Below are 22277 nucleotides of genomic sequence, written 5' to 3'. Positions count from 1 at the left end.
CAGCTGCAACATCCTGCCCAAGAGATGGCTTCGTCACAGCCCCGAAAACATCCCCACATACCTTTTATGCCATTTACAATTTACGAGTCTTAATTAATGAGTGTGTGTAAAGAGCTTCGGAACACTTGGTTGGATGAAAGATGTTGCAGAAATGTATGTAATGATTATTAATTACATAATTTTCACATGGCTCAAGCACCAATGTCAGGAACAGTTACATCGCAGAGGGATGACACCGCGTCAATCCATCATGACACGGGGATGTCAGAGGAAGAGCTGCAGCTGCCTCCTGCCGTCCCTGCACCTCCTGCGGGGTTTGTTTCAGGACTCTCATGGTGTTTTGCAAACTGGGCCCCATGGCACAAGGTCCTGGGGATCAAGCCCAGAAATATCGTAGCATAAAAGAGCTTGAAGAGGAATTGGGCTGAGAGTGATGTAGTTGGAAAGCAAATTCCTGTCCAGGATGGCGTGCCAAAGCCCACAGGAAAGCGGACGTGGTTTGTGTTTCTTCCATGCTCACCGTCGCTGGCGCTCATTGCTCTCGGCTGGCTCTCCAGCATTCGCGGCATGAGGTTGTACGGTTTTCTGCACGGATCAGGTGCGGCTGTGTGATTTTGGGAGAGCTGCTTTCTGGCGCCGTGCCTCAGTTGCCTCACACATGAACCAGAATTTATAATAATAGTCTTTATAAAGCGTTTGTAAAGCATTTGTATCATATACTGCTCTTCAGAGATCAGTGTAAGCACTGCGTTATAACTACAAACGCCCTTTGTAGCTGAGAAAAGAGAAGATTTGCCTCAGGAGGATAATTAAGAGGATTGTTGTGGCAGGACTGGGGACGCAGATGGAACTGACTTATCAGACAGTCGGCCTTCCAGCACCCGCGCAGCGTCCCCACCTCCTGACCGGCGCCACGCTGCCTGGCAGGGTTTTCTGGTTACACCGCGCCAATGACCGGGTAGTTTGCGATGGAATGACGGAGCTGCGGGAATCCCCGCCACGTCTCTGGCACCGCACGAATGCACCCACCGGTGCCACCATGTACCCCACGCGCTGGGGGGGCGGCTTTTGCCTGCAGGGACAGTGACCCGCAGCTTGTGGCTGCCTCCATTGGGACTGCAAAGTCCACACACCCCATGCCGGTGCTTAGACAGCTGTGGGGTCAGTCAGGCTGTCATGTCTCCTCCGTCCCAGCCCCTGTGGCCAAAGGGGACATTCTGGGCCCACGTCTCCGAGTTCTCCAGGGAGGCTTTGCACGGCACCTTGGCTCTCGCCGGCCCTGCCACGCCGCTCCCCCCTGCCCCTTAGGACAGGGTGTCACCCTTCGCCCACGCGACGTGCCCAAATCGCCGCGGAGCGTGCCCAAAACGCCACCTCCAGGCCCTCCTGCCCTCACCCAAGATGGCCGACCGCCCCTCGCTCCGCCGGCGACGCTAGCCCTGATCAAAGATGGCCGCCCCCGCCGTGTACCCCCGAGAGCTTCTTGCCCTCATCCAAGATGGCCGCCCCCACGCGCGGATTGGCTGGTCTGCCCGGGCGGCCATGTTGAGTGAGGCGGGGGCCGCGGCCGCATCCCGTCATGCTCGGCGGGCCGCCGGCCGCCCGGAAGAGGGAGCGGGGCGGTTGTTGACAACATGGCGGCCGCTGGCGCCTCCGCGGGAGGAAGAGGCGGAGGGAGAGGCGGCGGCGGGCGGAGGAAGGAGTCTCATTCATAGGGAGCCCGGCTCGCTGCCCTCGCCCCCTCCTTCCCCTTTCCCCCCCCTCCCCAGCGGCCGCCTCGCCCCCTCCCCGGCACCATGTCCTTCTTCAGGCGGAAAGGTAGGGGGGCGGCGGGCGGGAGGCCCGGGGCTGAGGGGCGGCTGCCGCCTTCGTCCCCCGCACGGCTGCTGGGCCCCGGCCCTGCCCCTCCGGGGACGGCGACCGGGCCCCGAGAGGAAGCTCGACCCCTGAGGAGCGAGCTGCCCGCAAACCACGGTCAGTCCCGGCACCTCCCGGGCCCTTTTGCTCCCTCGGGGTTCGGGGAGGAGGTCGAGGGGGGCCGGGGCTGTGCGGGAACGGCCGCGGCGGGGTTTCGGGGTGTCGGCCGCGGTCTGCCCGCCTGCGGGCCTCTGGCAAGCGGCCCGGGGCAGCCCCCTCCCGCCTCGGGAGCGGCTCCGGCCGCAGCGGCTTTGCCCTTCTGCACGGCGGAGCGGAGCCTCACAGCGCTGAAACGGGGGAGGCGTGCAGTTCGGTGGGCTGGGGTAAAATGCCTCGCACCTCGTGCAATTTTTGAGCCTCTTTAACTGTCTACAGAATATTTTTTTCGCAATGCAATGGTTTTATAAAAATATAATAAGCTAAGTATGTTACGGCGGTAGCTAAAGACCCTAATTGAAAAAAGGCCCTCATCACGCTTGAGTTCTTCATAAAAGTCAAAGGAATCATTGATAGGGTTTTTTTGTAATGTGTTTGTTGATGTTCTGGAGCACAAGCTAAGATTTGAAATTCAGGACTCCTGAAATATTTATAATATTCCTGTAGCGCAAATGGATATAATCAAAACGTTTTTGGGGAGTGAAACATTTTGAAGGCACTTGTGCTAGAGCGTGTGATGAAATGTGGTGGAGTGCACTTTCAATCTGCACGATATGTGGTTTGAGTGGTTTTTGTTGAAAGTGGCACCTTTTAGGAAGGGCCTCTTGGGAAAATAATTCTGTTATCTCGTAACGCTGTACTTCAACCAGTCCGACCATTGCTCTTCCAGCAGTGACTGCGACAACACGCACCTAAAGCATTTCTCAGTTACTAAAGCCCAAAATGTACGTCTTGGGAGACAAGGCTGTAAGTTAGGAGGAAAGAACATAGTATCTGAGATGATGCTTTTGCTCCTGACTGACACATCCTGTTGTAAGCTTGCTCAGACAAAGTAGCAGCAACAAAAATTTCATTCTTTGTGGCCGTTAGTGCAGTAATCCTGGAAGAAATGAGTTTAAACTTCCGTTCATATCAGTAATTCTGAAGATTCTGGAAGTCCACTGAAGGTTTTGCAAGTGCCATGATCTTTTTTGGGGTATTTACATGCTAATGTTGAGCTGCAGAATACAACTTTCATACAGCTTATAAACTGCTCAAAACCATCTTCTGCTGCTTCGTTGGTGAAGAGAATTGTGGAGCTGATGTTCCATCCTGATGCATAATTGTAGGAACGATGTAGGCTTTGGCAAAAATTTTCTCAGGGAGAAAGTAATGAAACATCTAATTGAGTATCTGTTTGTGTTACTTTGATTAAAGGATCTTTGGTCAGAGAAGCGCACTCAGAACTAAATGCCCAAGAGAGGCGCTGTTAAGGAGAGGAGAGAAGTAGGCTTTCATCTGGGTTGTACATAAAATAATATTGTTTCGTATAATCTCCATTTTACATACTGGCTTCTAGAGAAGGTCTTAAACTGCAGCTGGGAGAAAAGCAACAAATTAAGGCTTATGATAAAAACTCTGTAGCCTAGACACATGCAGTCCCAAACCATATAAAAGCATCAGTGTTCTTGGGTTGAACTCTTGTTGTTTAAGCGGTTATTGCATTGGTTAGAAATAAAAACCATTTTAAAAAATGAAGTCATCACAAGGATCGTAGAACTACTAACATATAGAAAAATCAAAACCAGTAGTGGAATGTTCGGTTTTTTAGCATAGGCCTTAAAATAAAAGTCTAGGGAGCTGAGGGTGGATAATAGGTTGAAAAATTAAATTATAGTCGTTGAACTTGCAGCCAGGTGCTTGAAGGCAGATTGTGAAATTGTTATCAATGAAAACAGACAGACTGCGTGCCCATTCTGTAGGGAGATCGTGGAAATAACGTACACAGTCCTACTAGTTGGCTGACCTCTGAAGTTATATAGTGTTTTTTGTGCACGTACATTTGTGAACAGTTTAGGTTTATTTATTCTTCTGTATCTCAAATCTCATGTGGTCGCACGGTGTGGGTTTGATGCATTACTCCTTTGTGAATGGGGTTTGCTACTGGAAGTTCTCACAAACTCTTAGTGCTTGGCTGTCACGTACCACAGTTACCTCGCTGGCTTCACGCAGACACCAAGTGACATCCGTTTTTTTGAGGAAAGTGAAAGTAAATTTCTTCAGTGAGAACTTTACTCTTGTCACATATGGGAGTTTTCTCTTGTCCTCTGCTGTTAACGCCTTCATTTTGTTCTGCTTGAAGCTGATGGGGACAAAAGCAGCCTGTGTACAAGGGGGTTGGGAACATGAACCGGGAGTTTGCATTACCAGTAATCAGTAGGTAATTAGACAGGAACTGAGTAGTTGGTAAGAAGGAACAGATGTATTTAAACTGAAAATAGGCTTATGGAGGGACTCTTGTGTTGAAACTCGGGAATCATTGCCAGTAGTTAGGAGTCGGCTTGATGAATCAACTATTGGAATAATTTTGGAAAGGTGAAGGTTCATAATACTGTATAGGGGTTACTTTGGTCCCGTTGTACCTCAGGGTTACTTCAGACATGCAGGTTTTCTTCAGTCCCGCATGTCAGCACGCCCTCAGTTATGTAAAAGCTGGTTATTCTCACTGCTCGCAGCTGCAAGAGTTCAGTTTTGAAAGAACGCAGCTCTTTTAACGGAGGCTTAAACCTCTCTATCGGAGAGAGACTGTGCTAGCTTAAATCTGTAAATGCTGAGTTGCCAATTCACAGACCTGCAACGTTTCTGCTTCTCGCAGGGCCGGCTGGCAGCACGGCAGTGCCGCAGCCACCGCCGGGCAGGACGCTTATGTAAGCAGAGATTGACGTTTCCCTTTAAAATATATTTAAAATACCTAGGTCAGGATAGGAAGAGGTTATTTTTAAATCTGCTCGTGTTTTGTGATGTAAATGTTTGATTGTGCTGGGTTATGATTTGTGGTTAGGTTTGGGAGGGCTCCACAATCGGTGTTCAAAGCTGACCTATTTGTAGTAATAACCCAGCCCGGAGCAGCCGGAGGAGGTTTTACTTCTTCATGTTCTTCAATATCACCACTTAATTTGTTTCTCATGCCATCCTGTTTATGTACTCCTTCAGTTGCTTTATTTTTGTTTTAAACAGATCTCCTCATTCACTTCCTTTAGGAGCTTCCTTTAAAAAATAATAGTTAAAGAAAATCACTTTTCCATCACAACTCTTTTAAACTTCTCATCAGTTGCTTGCCATAGGTTTGATGATAGTTAAGCAATATTATTTGTGAGAGAATTAACTATTTGCAGTGTGTTTCCAGAACATTTCTGTGGTATCCATCGTGACTGAGGAGTCGTGGGCTGGCTCTGGCTTTGTGGGTCTCTTGGTCTGTGTGTGTCGCACTGCTCCTCCTGTAATACGAGGGAGATACTGTGTCATTTCTGGTTCATAGAGAGTATCTGCCGGTGCCCTGTGCTTAAGACACATCTATCCCAGTCTTTCCAGTTAATGGTATTTATTAAAATAACCTTAAATGTGGCCTTGCTTTAATCAGAGACAGCAAGCCTCTTTCTCAGTTTTAACATACTGTATTTCATTAAGCTTAGTTCACAGATGATAAGGTTTTGCTTTTGAGAATAAACCAACACAAAAGCTTTGAAAGCCTCTGTCAGTTACTAGATGTGCAGAGAGACCAGTATTAACAAAATGATAGTTTACATCTGCCCCTGATGCTTGCTGAAATGGGAATTGCATGTCCATTCGCTGGTAAATGCCGTTAGTCACCCAAAATAGCATTAATGTTTTCCTTTGTATTTTACAGTGAAAGGCAAAGAACAAGAAAAGACCACAGATGTGAAAGCAATTAAAAGTAAGATCAATATTTATTTTGTCTATAAATTTAGATATCTAATATCATCTGCCATTTTTATTTTAACCAGTGGGATAATTTCCTTATGACTGAGCGCAGATGTGACCTATGCCAAAACAAACCCAAAACTTAATTCTGTTTCTGAGTATTTATAGTAACTAATCTTTCCTAGTCATCTTGCTGAAGCTGTAAGTACAGAAGGTTATTAAATTATGTCAGACAGGAGCTTTAATTCAAAGTGATCATGCATTTCAGTCACCTTGCAAATAGTGGCTATTCCTTATCTACAACAAATTGCTTCTGAAGTTTCTTGCTTACATGTAGCGTATTTTCCAGTTTTGAAAATGCAGCTTAACTGTGTCTAATTTGCAAAAGAGGCTGCCGGCATCTGATTTAACTTGGACTGATGCGGCTTGTGAGACCGAAGATCTGAATCTTGGTCAGATGAGTAGCTGCTCAGATGCTGCTCCATGTGATACTGAAATCTCGCTGCTGAATCTATTAGGAGAGAAAAAAAATACTGATGGGAAGGAAGTTTATAAATGGTGGGAAAATAAGATTGATTATCCTGTCAGGTTTTATTGTGATACTGAAAGGGGGCGAGGTAATTTGTGTGAATCTGTTCTGTTACTTTTATATCGTCAGAAAAAAATCCTGGTTTTGTACTTGTTAATGTGTTATCTGGATATCAAGAGAAAATTAAAGGCTTTTTTTCACCTTCGTGGTCTTTCAAATCAAATGTAGGAAACAGTAAGTTGCATCCATTTAATAGCACACCCTGAGATTTCAGTGCAACTACAATTTCCGATGACTAGCTGAAAGAGTTTAGCAGTAAATGGCTACAGTATGATGACCCTGTAAAGAAAAATAAATTTGAAAATGTATTGTCTTACCCATTGTGAGCTGCTGCAAGCAGAGAGCATCTTTCCAGTTTGGCAAGCAGCTACTCCACGGTCTGTGTGATGTTCGGTTAGCAATGTAGTGCTACCTGGAGGTTTTGGAACAGGTGTTTCATCCTTAGGTGAAGTAGAACAATTTTGCCTCGGATGTTCATAATATAAAATTAAATTTGAAGCTAATTCACAAGAGCCTAAACCGTTATGAGGAGTGTGGCTCTGCTTCTACATGAGTAGCCTCCAGCAAGTTTTCCTCAGATCCTGTCGTCAGCCAAGCAACTGGCTGCCTTCCATTGGCTGGGAAAAACTGTGTTTTCTCCGTTATTGCTGGTATTAAGTAGCAATGGCTTTGTGAGAGGCGGCAAGCAGCGTCTTGGTACCAAGCACTGCACCCAGAGAAACACTTTGCGGTAGCTTAAACACTTTAACTCTCCTGCACCATTGCTCCTAAGGTGTCTGTTACTGTGACGTGCGAGTGTGAAACTGTCAACTTCTGTCATCGTGTGTCATAAAATTGTGAATAAAAATAAAGTTATGCAGCATGAAAGTCATCAAAACTGAGTCGCTTGACACCTCGATGAAACGCGTTAGGAAGTGGTGTGCTGAGATAGTGTGTCATCTGACTGGCTTGAAGGCTCAGAGGTGTAAGATGTCCTTGCATGACATCCTAGTCAAATGCAATTTCCTGAGAGCTTTTGAAACTGCTATGAGTGTGTTTTGTTTTTTTCAGCTTTGTCATCAATTAACAATTAGTTGATGGTCTTTCATGGCAGAGTTTTGTGTGAGGAAGTTCTTCTTTGTTCTCTCTGGGTTCAAATAGCCAGCTGTGTTCTAAAACAGCTAGAGGAGGTTAAGGTTTATAACCTGGGTTTCATCCGAGGTATTTCCTTATTGCTTTTTTCTCTTAAAACCAAATAGAGGCAAAGAAAATATTTTTGGAAAGTATTCTTGTTAAAACTCACAGATAGCTTTGTTGTAGTTCAGGATTGTGTGACCCGTTTTAGCCTTTGAAAAGGTATGGAAGTGGGTTGGCAAGAACATTGCAGTTAAACTAAATTGTTGACAAAGTATTAAGCTGTTACGATAGCAGTTATCAAGGAAGCAGGAAGACCAAGGAATAATATTTCATGTGTGAACTTAGACTTGGCGTCTTTTGATTAGCTACTGAATAAGGAAAATGTAGGTGGGTGGGTACCACTGATCGGTCAGAAGTGATTTTATTCTTGGTGTAATAAAACTTTTTCTGTGGTCTTGCTCTCATCAGACCCTTGATCGAAGATGACACACAATGAGGTTTTTAACAAGATTGACTCTTGCAAACTCTCTGGCGTGTCTTGGGGACACTTAGCATTGGATACTGCTTAGTAGAGGTCTTGGGATCCTTACCTCTTAATCATTCCTGTCTTGATTCCAGCTCCAATAGCAGTACATTCCCCTCAAAGAAGCACTAGAAATCATGCCTTGCTGGAGGCTGCAGGACCAAGCCATGTGGCAATTAATGCCATCTCTGCCAACATGGACTCTTTTTCAAGCAGTCGGACAGCTGCCCTTAAGAAGCAGCCAAGTCACATGGAAGCTGCTCATTTTGGAGACTTAGGTAAGGCTTCATCATCTCTGTAATAATGTCAACGTTTCTTTTTAGTCTATGTATATTACTGGTATGCTCACCATGCTTTGGTTTTCGGGCAAGTAGATTAGGTAATTAAAAAATTTGACTGGTGTTACAGTAGCATCGATGTTACCTTTGAAGGGTTTTGAATGGAGACTGTACATTATTTGTTAAAACAGGTTCCTTTGCTTTGTATACCATCACTATGTTGGAATCATCTCTTCACCAGTTGCATTGCAGGGCATTTTTGTATCGAATACGGAGTCATTCCCTTGATATTTATTTTTTTTAGGCAGATCGTGTCTGAATTATCAGGCTGAAGAGACCAAATCAAGCCTTTCAAAGACCCTTGAACAAGTTCTGCAGGACAATGTAGCCCTCCCTTATTTTATCCAGTTTATGGAACTACGGAGAATGGAACACTTGGTTAAGTTTTGGTTAGAGGCTGAAAGCTTCCACTCCACAACGTGGTCCCGTATTAGAGCACATAGCCTGAACACAGTTAAGCAGAGTTCGTTGGCAGAGCCGGTGTCACCCTCGAAACAGCAGGAAATTGCGTCGTCTTCTCCAACTGGATTGCTTGAGGAGAGACTGGAGGACTCTGGCACAGTCCATCTGCTCAGGACCAAGCCAGTGGCTTCGGACAAGAATGACAGAACTAACAACAGCCAGAACTACGTGCTCTCGGGTCAGGAGGGTGACAATATCAGTGTTCTTTGTCTAAGAAAATCTGAGACAGGGACCGATTCTGTTCCAGTTGATCAGCAAGAATCTTCCAAGCTTACAGTATCAAATAGAAACAGCCCCTCCTCTGCACTAAAAGACTTGTCAGGAAAACTAATGAAAAGTAAGTGCCATGTGATCCCTTTCTTTAAAAAGGTGGGGAGATGGGGAGCAGAATGGCTGCTGCTTGCTTTGTACGGTGAGCTGTCTCGGCTCTCCTGTGTTCTTAGGAGGTATGATATGGTGTTGTGAGAAGGAAAATAATTTTGTATATCAGTAAAGTTAACTTGCTGTATGAGCCAATGGTCAGTTTGACCTCTGTATTATTTGGCTGTCTGGTTGTTTAAAAAATAAATATGCTGCTGAAGTGACTTCAAAATAATTATGTACCCTAATAAGCTTAGGTTACTTCTGTTCTTACATGTGTAATCTTAAGAAATGAAGATGAGCATTGCAATGTCCCGTTCCTCCCTCACCCATCCCACCCCCAGCTTAAAAGAATTGCAGCAAATTTGGATGATGGGGCTGAGAATTGATAATTAACTTTCCACAGAAGGTAAATATCCTGTATCACGTAAGAAGACATAAGTAATGGTTACAAGAGACTCGTAGAGATTTTTGTGTGGAATGTACTGTTTTTGTTCATGGATTTATTTGATAGAGTTTCTCCCCTTGTCATTGACTTGTTCTCATTTGGAATCCTCCTCTTCAGAGAATGAAATTAAAATACTTACTTTTGGTAGTAAACGACATGCACAGTAACCTGTTACTCTACTTCGCATGTACTCAGTCCTCCCCCATTTGTGCAAGCGTACAGACAAAAAGGAAACACTCCTTTCTTCATGTCAGTTCCTTTTGTTTGCCCAACTGTTTCCTTGCATTGCATCCCTTTCTCTTGCTGTTTGTTATTCTCATATAGTTATTTATGAAGTACCTCCACAATACATAACCTCAGCCCCAAAGTAGCTTAAACAAACGTGATACTTTAGTCATGAAAAGCACCCCTGCTTTCTGATGTCTATAAAGAATTTGAAAGGACTTGGTCCTTTTTGAGAAATCTGATAAGTCTGGAATATAACTTTTTTTCTCTCTTCCAGAGCAGTGTCCCAACTCTCAAAAGGTGACATGTAAAGTGTACATCTTGTTCTGAGGCATTCCATTTAAAGATTTTTTTTTTCCTTTTAATTCTGTTATAATGCAAGTGCTTTACATTCTCTGTGATGGGAACTTCACTGCAGTTCTTGCCAGAAAGGCGTTACTTCTGGGACTAAGGTGTGCAGCTGAGGAAGAGGGTGCTGTCTTGTCTGGTGGTAGGAAATTCAGAGCTGTGTTGCTTTATTCCATCTCACTGGTCAGTCCATGCTGGGCTCATTGTGACCTGGCTAGAGATAACAGTCACTGTAGCTTGTCAGTAGCAAAGTGTGCAGTGGTGGACTGAAAGCTTCATGGGAAGGAAACTTGTTGCTGATAACTAGATACTTGCTTTTCTGACATTTGTTATTCACTCCTCGTTTTAGACCTATGCCGAGGAATTCAAAGTTTGATTCTGTATTTCTTCCTTGTAGGTATAGAACGGGATGCAGTTAGTACTTTTACCAAATATATTTCTCCAGATGCTGCTAAACCAATACCTATTACAGAAGCAATGAGAAATGACATAGTTGGTAAGAATGTATACTGCCTACTCATTTCAGAGCTTCCTCCTTCCACATAAAAATGTATCTTTAGTAACACACGCACTCGTACTTTTTTTCGTTTTTATGAATTTTAAAGTCAGTTGTAAAAAGGCAGTAGATCACATCACAAGTATCAGTGGATCTGACGTTTCAGTAGTGCTGTGCTGTATCCCCAGAAGAGCTTTCAGAGGCTTTACTGAAGTTAGTGAAAGAATTCCAAGTGGTTACGGAGGGAATCCAGGTTTGAGCCTCAATCGAACATTTTAGCTGTAATATTATCAGTCAGCTATCTGCAGTGCTTTAAAAGCTCTTTTTGCGCAGTCAGAACCAGCTGATTCTAGTGGATTTGAACTGCAGTTTTTCATTAACTAGTCATCACTCGTGTCTTTCAGCTCAATCAGCCAAATGCATGTTAAAATTAACCTGGTCTTTCTTTGCAGCAAAGATTTGTGGGGAAGATGGACAAGTGGATCCTAACTGTTTTGTTACAGCACAGTCAATAGTGTTTAATGCAATGGAACAAGAGTAAGTTGACTGAATGTTTGGCTTCTCGTGCCTATTGTCCTTTTGCAAAAGGTGGTTTTGTTAAAAATGCTTGTGGAGGCATAACTGTATAATCACTCTTTTGTGCAGTCTTCTGTATCTGAAACTGCTCAGATCTCTTCCTCCAAATCCATTCTTGTGATCGCTTGCCGAAGTTGTATGTGCATGCTGTTACCGCATTCTTTCTATCTTTCTTGCGTCATTTGTAAACCCACACCATTTCTTGCTTGTTTTTGCTTTTATCTAACTAAAAGTATAAGACTTCTGGGGCAAGAACTAACTGGTTCATGGGCTGCCTTGAATGCTGTTGACCCTTAATAACTAATTATTATTCTATCTGTGTGCAGGCACTTTAGTGAATTTTTGCGAAGTCATCATTTCTGTAAATATCAGATTGAGGTGCTGACTAGCGGGACTGTTTATCTGGCTGACATACTTTTCTGTGAATCAGCCCTGTTCTATTTCTCTGAGGTGAGTGTTAGGTTTTGGCTTTGCTTTTTTAATTCATTTCTATCAAATGGAAAAAAAAAATACTCGTGCCCTGATGACTCTAATAAAGACACCTCAAATATAATAAAAAAGGTGAGGTGTATCTTTTTCTGGGAGAAAATGAATTAAACTGTTTCCTGCCTGCGTGGAGAACTATTTCAAATGTTCTAACCTGTACGCTGTATTGTAGAATGAGTATTCATGTGTGTCTTTTCGAGTTAATGAGTGCTTCTGAGTGTCTTTTTGCTTTGTAGAAGCTTTGACAGTTGTCTTAATCTTGCCAAATAGAGTAGTGTCTTTGGAAGCCTTAAGCATTCTTACAAATAATTCACTAGCTTTACTTAGAGAGGATACCAGATTGGAACGTGGTAGGTTAAATGCATCATTTTGCAGTTGTGGGTCCTGTACCTTTAGGGAATCATCTGTTAGTGGTAAAATACTTGTCCTGGTAGTCTGACAAGCCAATGAAGTTTGAAACAGCAAGCTGGGAAGCTGAGATAATATGCTGAGTTCGATGTAAGCTAAGCATAGCATGAAAATAGTGTTTCCTCTGTCTTTAGTAAATAGTTGTTGGAAACTAAAGTGAAAATCAGTACAGAGAATAAATGTCACAGGGTTTTTTTTTTGGTTTGGTTTTTTTGTAAACAAACTAAATCTGTCTACAAAACTGTACCTGAAAATTCAGAATATTTATATGCCCTGGTGACAATTTTGCATCACTAATATATGGACTGCGTTTCTTGTTTTAAACGGTAAGGAGCAGGTTTGTCTACACTTATTCAAAGTTTCTTGCTAAAACTTCCTTAATTTCTTCTCTTGTTTTAATTTCCCTTCCAGTACATGGAGAAGGAAGAGGCAGTGAACGTATTGCAGTTCTGGTTGGCAGCAGATAACTTCCAGTCTCAACTTGCTGCCAAAAAAGGCCAGTATGATGGGCAAGAAGCACAGAATGATGCCATGATTTTATATGACAAGTGAGGGAGTTCAACAATTACTTGTTTTTAAAACTCTAATTTTGTGCTTGTGGATTTGTGTTGCACTGTGCAAAAGGAACTTCTCATTTCCAAACCATAACTGTGCAGTCTTGCACTGTTTTGCTGAAATGCGTTTTATTAAGGTGGCCTTTGATGCGTACGCACACAAAAACTTTTAAAAATTTTCTATATACACAAGGAGAAAATCCTTATAAGGACTCCGTTCTTGAACACGATTCAGAATTTTCAGGACTTAATTGCTTGAGTTACTGTTTGGTCATGAGATATCAAAGCCAATTGGTTGCCACTTGAAAACGTGAAAGATATAAACCTAATAGAAGATGCCTCACTGTAGAGAAACCTGAAGGTTCAGATACTGTTGTCCATTTAAAGTAGGCTGTAGGAGCTGGTCTCACACATAGTAAAAGCCAAATAGTGCTTGTTCTTAGTATTTCAAAATATTTTCCTTTTTTTAAGGAAATTACCGGATCCATTTTAATATCAGACTTTCATTGTCAGTAGCGTGACATTTTTCCTTTATGCTTCACCTTAGCAATAACGCAACTGTAAGACAGCCATCAAAACTGCTTCCAGAAAAAGTTTGCTCTTAAGCTGAAGCGTGAGATTCATTGCCACAAGTTTGTTGAGTTATACCCTAGTAGGAAATAATTGGAGAGGAAGTAAACAATTCACTCTTTCATTAGTCGTCCCTCCACTCCATCCATGATCTCAGTTCTCAGCGATGCGATTAGCAGAGCAAATGCTGCTTCAGAGTTCTGGGTGTTTTCTGCTTCATTCCTGCTTCCCTGCTGCAAAGCTGCGTGTGTAAGATTCTGCTCACCAGTAGAGGATGATGCTCTGTAGTCAGATGATGCTCTGTTTCTTTTATGTGTATCTTCAGGGCAAGGCTTTACCAAAAATGTTTCTGTGAATTGGGGATTTTATTCTCCTGTAGCGAGTGTGGATCAGTTTTATGTACGTTTTTGAAGCCAGCACCATCTAGTGGCTGCAGCGTGACTAATGTTTGGTGGGAAGGGTGGGTACTAACCGCCTGCCAAGTTTTGCAAATCCTTTTGTGTTGTCTCCTTCCCCTGTCCGCTGCTGCAGGTACTTCTCCCTTCAAGCCACGCACCCTCTTGGGTTTGATGACTCGGTGAGGTTAGAGATTGAATCCAACATCTGCAGGGAAGGTGGTCCTCTCCCAAACTGTTTCACTACTCCCTTACGACAGGCGTGGACTACCATGGAGACGGTGAGATACCTTCTTCAGAACGGTTTTGACAGTTAGTAAAGATGATGTGGAGATTCTGCAGCATGTCAAGGGTCCCCTTCTGTGTCTCTGATTTGGACTGTTCTTTTACTGACTGCCTGTTTACCTGCTTAATATAACAGCTTTAGTAAAATTTGCTAGACTATGTTCCGCAGGTTGATTTGAAAAGATACCACCCACTGGCTTCTGTTAATTCTCTGTGAAATGTTTGTCTTGGGTGATTATTGCATTTCAATGGAAGTAACAGAATTTTCTCCCATGTGAATTGCTGTCAACAGCTTATTATACGTCTTTAGAAAATCTTCCTTCCTGCTAGTTGCACTTGTTTGCAAGTCTAATACCAGTGGTGTGGCTCATAGTGTAACTCTGGGGTACCTGGATGCTGGAGATGAATGATTTGATTGTGGGGTTGCAGGTGATTTTTGAACAGCAGAGCAAAACGACTGTAAGCATATTGCATTGTCAGGCTTTTCTAGAGGAAGAAAAAATCTGAACTTCAGTTACAGTTACTTGGAGGATTTGGTTAACAAGCAGTTATTTTTGTTCATTTTGCAGTAGGATTCAAATTTAAAGCAATGCAATTGCTAATCTGGAATAATTCCATGTGTGGACACTTCTACTTGTGTACCATCTGCACAAGGACTGAGATGTTTGTGTGTCCCTTCTGTTCTGCAAGTGATCTCCAGTAATTGTGCAGACCAGCCTTGATTAAAGAGGATTCCTTCTTCTGTCTCTCAGGTTTTTTTACCTGGTTTCTTGTCCAGCAACCTCTACTACAAATACTTGAATGATCTCATCCATTCAGTACGAGGAGATGAATTTCCAGGAGGGAATATTGCACTGAGTATTCATGGCCCCAGTAGCTCTCCTGATAACGATTCCATAGGGGGCCCGGATGGCTCTGCCTCCCAGGTATGATTCTGTTACAGGAAATGCTGCAGTCACTTTTCTGTATCAGCATCAAAGTTCCTATGCTGTAAGGAAACATCTTGTAATTTGAAGCTTCTCATTCCACTTTAACGTTAAAGCCTATGACATGTTAGGACACATTTAGTCTACCTGCTGCTAAGTTCAAGCAAATGGTATTGGCATGGAAGTAACCAAAGTCTTCTACTACTTTTAGTTCTTTGTGTCAAAATTATGGTTTTATGAAGCTGCTAATATTCACCGCAGATTGTTTTCATAGTGCCATAACACTTCAGAATGCTTTTTACTAGAAATAATTTTTTTGTCAATACCATAGTTATAACTTTAGGAAAAAAATTGACACTTGTGAATATGCTATAGAATTTCAATATAAATATGCCAGTTTTGTGTGCTCATTTCTATTCAAGTGCCAGATTTTCTGTCCTGAAGAGTCCACTCAGTTCTAGGGTTTAAGGCACCTCTCCGCTGATGCCTAGAGCAAAGACAGTTAGTATCTGACCAGGTGGTGTTCGCTAGTTTGTCTCAGCAGACTTTTCCCTTCTGTTGTCCTCAAGTGAGCTGGTCGTGCTGGTCCGGTAGGAAATGGCCAGACTCCTGACCTTTCCAAAAGAGAGCTCTGATGCTGTACTACGTTACCACTGAGATGCTCTGAGCTGGGGGGCGATACCTTCATTTTGTTTGCATGTATATAGTTTGATGTAAAGCTGGGCATAAAAAAAAAAAAAGTCCATTGCTGGGTAAGGCATTCTAATCCTTCGTTAAGCATGATTAGAGCTGTGTGGATGCTTCTTTGCTGTACTGTGTAGAAACAAGAATGTGGCTGGGCTCCTTCGGCTCTGTTACCCTTCCAAAGGCATTGAGAAACGTCCACTGTGTGTTAGCTTTGCACGGTGCCCTGGTTGTGGGCCAGCATCTTTATTTTTTTATTTTCTTTTTGTGGTGCCACTTTGAGAGCTGTGTTCCCGGGTGGGCCTGGCCTCAGAAATGGGCAGTGCAGCTCGTTACACACCGAAACCATCCCAATAACGTCAGAGATGTGTTACTAACCAAGAGCTGTCTGTGCCAAAAATTCTAGCTTTGCTTCTTTCAGGTGTGAAGGAAGAGAGGATGAGCAGATTCTGGTTTATCTGCAACCAGGTCAGCTTGCAAACTGCAAGCCCAGCTGAGAGCAGAAAAGCTAAGCTAGAACTGCTCTTGCTGAATTGCTTTTATTGAACGCTGCAGTGCTACCATGGGTTTTGAATCCGGTATCTAGAACAGCATTATTGATGTACTGTGTTTCAAGCAACTAGGAAGCTGTATTAGTTGCTTGTGATGTCGTTAAACCTCCTACTCAGCAAGGAGGGAATATTCCCACCTAGTTGCAAAATGAGGAATAAAATCTGTGTTCCGACAATCCTGAAATATCTTGCTGCCTGATAGTCTGAGCAGGAGGAGCTGCTGGTAATTGGCTGGCTTGGACAGTTTAGGAATGAATTGCTGCATTTTGTGGTTTGCATTCCTGCTTATCTGAATAAGAGAATCTCTGGGTCTCTGCATATTTTTGCATAAAGAGCAGCATTTACGCAGCGCAGCAGGAAAGGAGTTTGCAGGGCAGCCGCCATAAATGTTTCTGTTCTGTTTTAAGGTGGTAATAGATTGCTGTGCATTTGTGCTCTCCCTGCTGTGGCTCTAATGTTTGCTTGATTTTTTTTTTTTCGTAATCTTACATAAATACTCTAGGCCAAAAGATAAATGTTTGTTCTCTGTGTATGGGGAAAGCACAGGGTGTTTGGGAATTGCTTACCAAGTGCCTGAGAGGGATGAGCGAAGCTGCTGCAGCTTTTGAGGTAGTCAGTGTTATGTACTTACAAACAAATAAATTGCGTGTGCGCACAGATCTGTGCAGTTGATAATGCTTAGACAGCAGTCGTCACACATATGTATGCTGACCTGTACGTTGTGTCTTTGGCTCTGTTTGTGTAACTTTATCATCCTCTGTTTAAAAACAATGTCATACTGAATTAGGAATTCATGGCTGTGCAGATGCTGTCTAATTCTTTTATGCTTGCTTAGAGACTTTATGGGGGTTTATCTAAGTGTAAAAGCACTAAAGTAGCAGTTTTGTTAAGAAGCTACTAGTTATCTGCATTGGGCACTAATACTTAAAATTTTTATTTGTAGTCCAATGTCAAAAAGGCTAATGTTAAAATCCTGAAAAATTTTGATGAAGCAATAATTGTAGATGCTGCAAGTCTGGATCCAGAATCTTTGTATCAACGAACATATGCAGGGTAAGGTTCATTCAGTGTATCTCATTCTTTCTAGTTATGTATTTCACCCCTGTTTCATTTTTGCTGTGTCCTCCTGCATTGAGAGTACGCATAAATGCAAGATGTTGCAATCTTAGTGTATGTCTTAATATTTGAAAGCAAATGTATTTCGGTAATGTGATTTAACACTGATGTCATAGTGAATGTTTCTCTGACCAGAATGGCAGCCAGAAAAATATTTCCAATTAGTTTTTCCTCTTTCTCCTAGTTATTGTTGCTCTGACCCCAAAGTACAGCTAAGTAGTTCCTATGCGGGGTTGGAACAGAAAAGAATCTCAGGCACCTTTGATGTTGTAATGTGCAACTCTGATTTCTTTCTACTCCCATGGCAGAGAAGGGCTTATACTTCATGTCTTCAGCAGATTGCAGAGCTATTCTTCTGTTTCCTGAGTTGATCTTTGCCATAAAGCTCTTCTGCTCTGTGGATCTCATACAGAAATTCTTTGTTTCTGTGGCTACCTTGCTTTTCTATTGCATACCAGTCTTCTGTCCTGTTAGGTACTGTAAACTCTTTTCTCCCTAGTGACTTGTTTTCATGATAGGGTAGAGCACTTGCTAGCACTGCCTGTTGTTATTATCTGATTGAGTCGTTGAAGCCTTTGCCTACTTCTGGTTTCTGGAAGAATTTTTAAGATACACTTCGAATTCAGATATGGTAGAAGAATGGGAGAATTTTCCCAATGTATCAATTTCAGGTGGAAAAAGTGGTAACTGGTAAAATGCCAGTCTTTATTGAAACACTAGAGTCTTTACTGTGGTGGCTTTTTTGTTTTCCTGACCGGCAGCTTTCCATAATGCCAGAGTTCTCTTGGTAACCTGTGTGGTTCTTTTACTCCTTCTCTCTTCAGGAAGATGACATTTGGACGAGTCAGTGACCTGGGACAGTTTATCAGAGAATCTGAACCAGAGCCTGATGTCAAAAAATCGAAAGGTTGGTTTTCATCTTTCTCTCCATTTCTGTAAACATCTGCAGCGCTGCTCTTTTCCTTACTGCAGTCAAGATACGTATCTCAAGTACTGAGGCAAAGCCAATCTCTGGCCCAGTTTCCTAGCCAAATTCTGCTTTTCTGGTCCAGCTGGACTCCTGGGAGTATGAGCTGCCTGTGGGAGTTGAAGCTGCCGATGGAACCTGGCAGGGATGAAAGCCACTAGCAGCTGAGCTGATGATCAAACCTTCAGAGATTTGGTCTTGAGATGAAAAGGAACTTCAGCTCTCCACGTGCTTCCCACTCAGTTTGGAATCTGCTGTTAATGCTGCTTTTCGGCTCTGATAAAGAGGAGTGGTTCAGGCTCAGCGTCTAATGAACCGTGGCTCCACATAATCCCTAGTCTTTCATGCCACAGTCCTGTGTTCTCTAATGCCAGCAGTGCAAACCCTTCAGAAGGATGTAAGGAATTAGCTTTTATAGAGGTGTGCCACAGAGTTTGCTGATATACCTTAAGTGCTGTTTTTTGTCTCAACCAGGGTCCATGTTTTCACAAGCAATGAAGAAATGGGTTCAAGGAAACACTGATGAGGTGTGTCCTCTTTTATATTGCCCTTGTGACTGACTTTACAGTGTAGGTTAGGGAAATGAAGTACTGAAGTTCCTAATCCTGGCTGTTTCTCTGAGTATCTAACTGATGCACCAACAGAACTGTCAGACTCTGTGTGCTAAATATAATTTAGTTGCATGCATGTGTGAAACTAGTTTGATTTTTGCCACTGCTTGATGGCTTATGTAATATAATGGTTAACTGTGTGCTTGCAGTCAAGGTTTTTCTTATTACGGTGTTATATATCCACAATTAGGAGTGAAGGTGCTGTTGGTCTTTGTTTTTTACTATGAAGTGACCACTGTTCGTGGATTACAGGCTGCATTTTTCCCCCTTGGAGGGGCTTGGACCAGTCCCCAAGAGATAAGTCTAAAATCTTCACTAACTTTCTTGGAAATTGCATCAAGCCATAAATATTCACGATAATTTAAGTTAATGGTGTGGTTGGAAACCAGTTGCATTTCCATCAAAGGAGGATATGTTTTCTACAGGTCACTGAGTTGTGAAGGTTAATCATGTCTCCAAGGTTGAGCAGGTGAATTATGCTGAGAGGACTGTATTTTTATTTTTAAGAACTTGAAGCTATCTGTATTTTGGGATGTTTTTTCTATGCAGGCTCAAGAAGAGATGGCTTGGAGGATAGCGAAGATGATAGTCAATGACGTTATGCAGCAGGCGCAATGTGAACAGCCTTCGGAGAAGGTTACGAAGGTGAGGGGGTGGAAAGGCAGGGTGTCTTTATCTGAGTCGAGCCAAACTGTGGGAGGAGCAGAGCTCTTGCCTTCCCAGTGCATCTGAAACCCACGCCGGTAAATGTTCAAACTAGTGTAGCACGATATGAAGAAACAAAGGTTGGAAGTGTTTCAGCCTACGTATGGTGTTGTAGGAATTTCTTAACAGATACCTGTAGCTGTTCTCCTATGCAAGCATTAAAATTGTCTTCGTTTGTTTCAAGTCTTTATAAACTGCCCTGTTAGTTAAAAGGGTGATTTGTGTTGCGGAATCAATACTGTGATTCCTTATTTGAGTTCACAGTTGCTGTTTCGTGTTAACGAACGCTGGTACATTTGCCTTAAGTGTCAATAAAACTCAACAGCTGGGAAGTTGTCTTGTTGGGTGCACTAATTTACACAGTGCTGTGTTTACACCGTTTAAAAAAAAGACACAGTGGCTGTGTCGATAGGCTGGCGGGTTATATTGTTGTTCAGTGACTTTGTTGTATGAGTCCACACGTTCTCTGGTTAAAAAAACAGTTCTGATGCAAGAGATTTTGTGAAATAATGAAGACAGCAGTTTACGAAGGTAATCTCTGGTACTTCTGGCTTTAGGCATCTGACTTTGCACTTTTTTTGAATTATTGAAGGTAAACACGTGCTCAGTGATTAGGCCCAGACGGATGGATCAGTAGTTTCACTATGTGACTGTTTCCTTTTTTTTTCTCGAGCAGTTATATTTAAATCACTTGTATAATGATTTCCCTTAATTGCTTGGCTGCAAATGATACAGTTCCAGTCTGGCTAGATGAAAAGGTCACTCAGCACAGTGTTTAGAACTATCAAGTGGCTGCAGATGCTGCGGATTCAATTAACCAAGTATGGTTGCAGTAGTCAGAAGGTTGAGCGTGGTTTGGTGTTTTGGTTTTTTTTCCTCTCCCCAACTCATAAGCATTACTGGGCTTCTGCATTTTTAAACACAAAATGTCTTTCTATTGAGCATTTGCCTTGTATGTTTTAGGGTAAAATGAACTCTAACCCTGTTTTTCCTTTTCCAGCTATGACTTTAGAAACACCAGAACAGGAAATCTGGTTTTCCGCCTCAAGAATGAGTGAACTTTCCCTTTTGGTGGATTCTTTAACACAGCCAATAAAAACAAAGCACTGTTACTCCAGCAGCCGAAATCTCCCTCAACTATAAGGAAGAATGAAAAAGAAGCAATCCTGTACCTCCACTGTAGAGCGTGAAGAAACACTTTTTCCTGTTGTCTGTGGCATTCACAACAATGATGGTTTTTAAAGAGATGAAGACGCAGTTTTACGAATGTGTCACTGAGAAACTGTGAGCAATTTCACAAATACTTGACCCTATCTCAAAAAGACTTTTAAGCAAAATATCTGGAATGGGACACAAGCCACAACAAAGAGGGGAAGGTTTTGTTGTAGTTTCTAGTTCTACTATTTGTCATTTTTAAACACGTAATTGGAAAGGCCATGGGGCATGTCCCGACATTGGCCATTGAAGAAGTGAACCTGAAATGGTGAATTCATTGGCGGTGAATGACCTAAAAAGTTCTAAGTTTTATTTTTCCTTACTTGAAATAGATGCGTATTCAACTGTAAGATAAATGTATTTTACTTCATAACTACATTAACTTTGAAGGCAGCGTAGAATGATCAGGAGCGACGCCTGGACAGTGTAACTCTTCCTTGTGGAGCTGGTAACCTGCACACACAAATCCCTGCTTCCAGCACAGAGCAGGCTCGAAAGCCTCCTGCCACCCCCTGCTCCCGAGCCCGGCTCCGAATGCAGCCCCCGGTTTGAGGAGATTGTACCCCGTAGACCGCTCGCTCCATTTTCTTCCCTCTCCATCCCATGAGCAAGGAAAAAAAGTAATTGCTGCCATTCTCCATAGCTTGTTGTCCTCCAGTCAACATAGTATCTAATTCCAGATGTTTGGTTTACAAAGAAAAAAAACAATTTTTAATGACCTCTGGCCTTTTCCCTGACACTGTCAACACTTGCAACTTTGCAAAACCTTTAAGTAAAAAAAAGCACCGTGTTCCACAATGCCTCTTTTTTTTTTTTTTTTTCCCCCCCCTCCAGTGAATTGATTTTTGCAGGGTATCAAAAGTATTCAGTGTCTCACCATTATGTTATCGCTGCATTTTTAGTATACAACACTTCTGGTTTGGGTTTTTTACTTTACTCTTATGATTGCTTTTTTCCTCAAACTTGTGCAAAAAAAAAATCACTTTGCAAAGAACTCAAATCATCTCCAATGTTCAGAATATCTTGATTGACTAGCAAGTGTTATTCTGTTGCAATATTCGATTGTGTAGAGACACACTGTATTGTCTATAAAAAAGCAAAAAAGGCTGTGTATAGGTTTTTGGTACTATGTACCACCTCTTATTTCTCTCATGCCCAAGTATTCATGTACTTAAAACATACTCTATTTAATTGTGTTTTGATTTAAAATATATAAATATTAAAATTTGTGTCAATTTTCTGTTTTGATGGGATTTGACTTTACATGTCTGTGTAAAGTGTGAGTCTTGGGGGTTTATAGAAGAAACAAAGCCCTGAACAGTTTGCCTTTGGTACATTTGCACATGCTGCTTAATCTTTTAATGGATGATATTAGTGGCAGTGTGGTGAAATAAGAATAATTTCTACCTAAATACTAGATAATGTGGTGTTTGGGGGGTAGGAAACACGTAGAAGGGGCAGGGCTTGGTCCTGTAGCACAGCGTTGAGCTGCGCACAGACACTGGAATCCTTTTCTGTGTGTGAAAGCTAAACCCTCACCCATTCTGC

The 22277-nt window shown here is 42.5% G+C and overlaps 1 protein-coding gene across 3 annotated transcripts; it reads left to right on the top strand.

Annotated features, from left to right (window-relative positions):
* Positions 1 to 1590: 1590 nt before the first annotated feature.
* On the top strand, positions 1591 to 21942 carry AKAP10 (A-kinase anchoring protein 10). Of its 3 annotated transcripts, none has more exons than XM_063340857.1 (15): positions 1591 to 1818; positions 5741 to 5788; positions 8099 to 8281; positions 8586 to 9140; positions 10582 to 10680; positions 11133 to 11217; positions 11583 to 11706; positions 12562 to 12698; positions 13806 to 13950; positions 14707 to 14880; positions 17059 to 17168; positions 18056 to 18138; positions 18673 to 18725; positions 19359 to 19454; positions 20515 to 21941. In XM_063340857.1, exons 1-15 carry the CDS (start codon positions 1797 to 1799, stop codon positions 20518 to 20520), a joined length of 1920 nt encoding a protein of 639 aa, XP_063196927.1. In that variant the 5' UTR covers positions 1591 to 1796; the 3' UTR covers positions 20521 to 21941. The 3 variants fall into 3 exon arrangements, with proteins under 3 accessions (XP_063196927.1, XP_063196925.1, XP_063196926.1); XM_063340855.1 differs by having other exon boundaries at positions 1591 to 1974; XM_063340856.1 differs by lacking the exon at positions 5741 to 5788 and having other exon boundaries at positions 1591 to 1974; positions 20515 to 21942.
* The last annotated feature ends 335 nt before the right edge of the window (positions 21943 to 22277 follow it).

The sequence above is a fragment of the Chroicocephalus ridibundus genome, chromosome 7, assembly GCF_963924245.1.
Source record: "Chroicocephalus ridibundus chromosome 7, bChrRid1.1, whole genome shotgun sequence".
NCBI lineage: Eukaryota > Metazoa > Chordata > Aves > Charadriiformes > Laridae > Chroicocephalus > Chroicocephalus ridibundus.
Note: the sequence above shows the minus strand (reverse complement) of the source record. Positions and strands in the feature narration are given on the sequence as shown.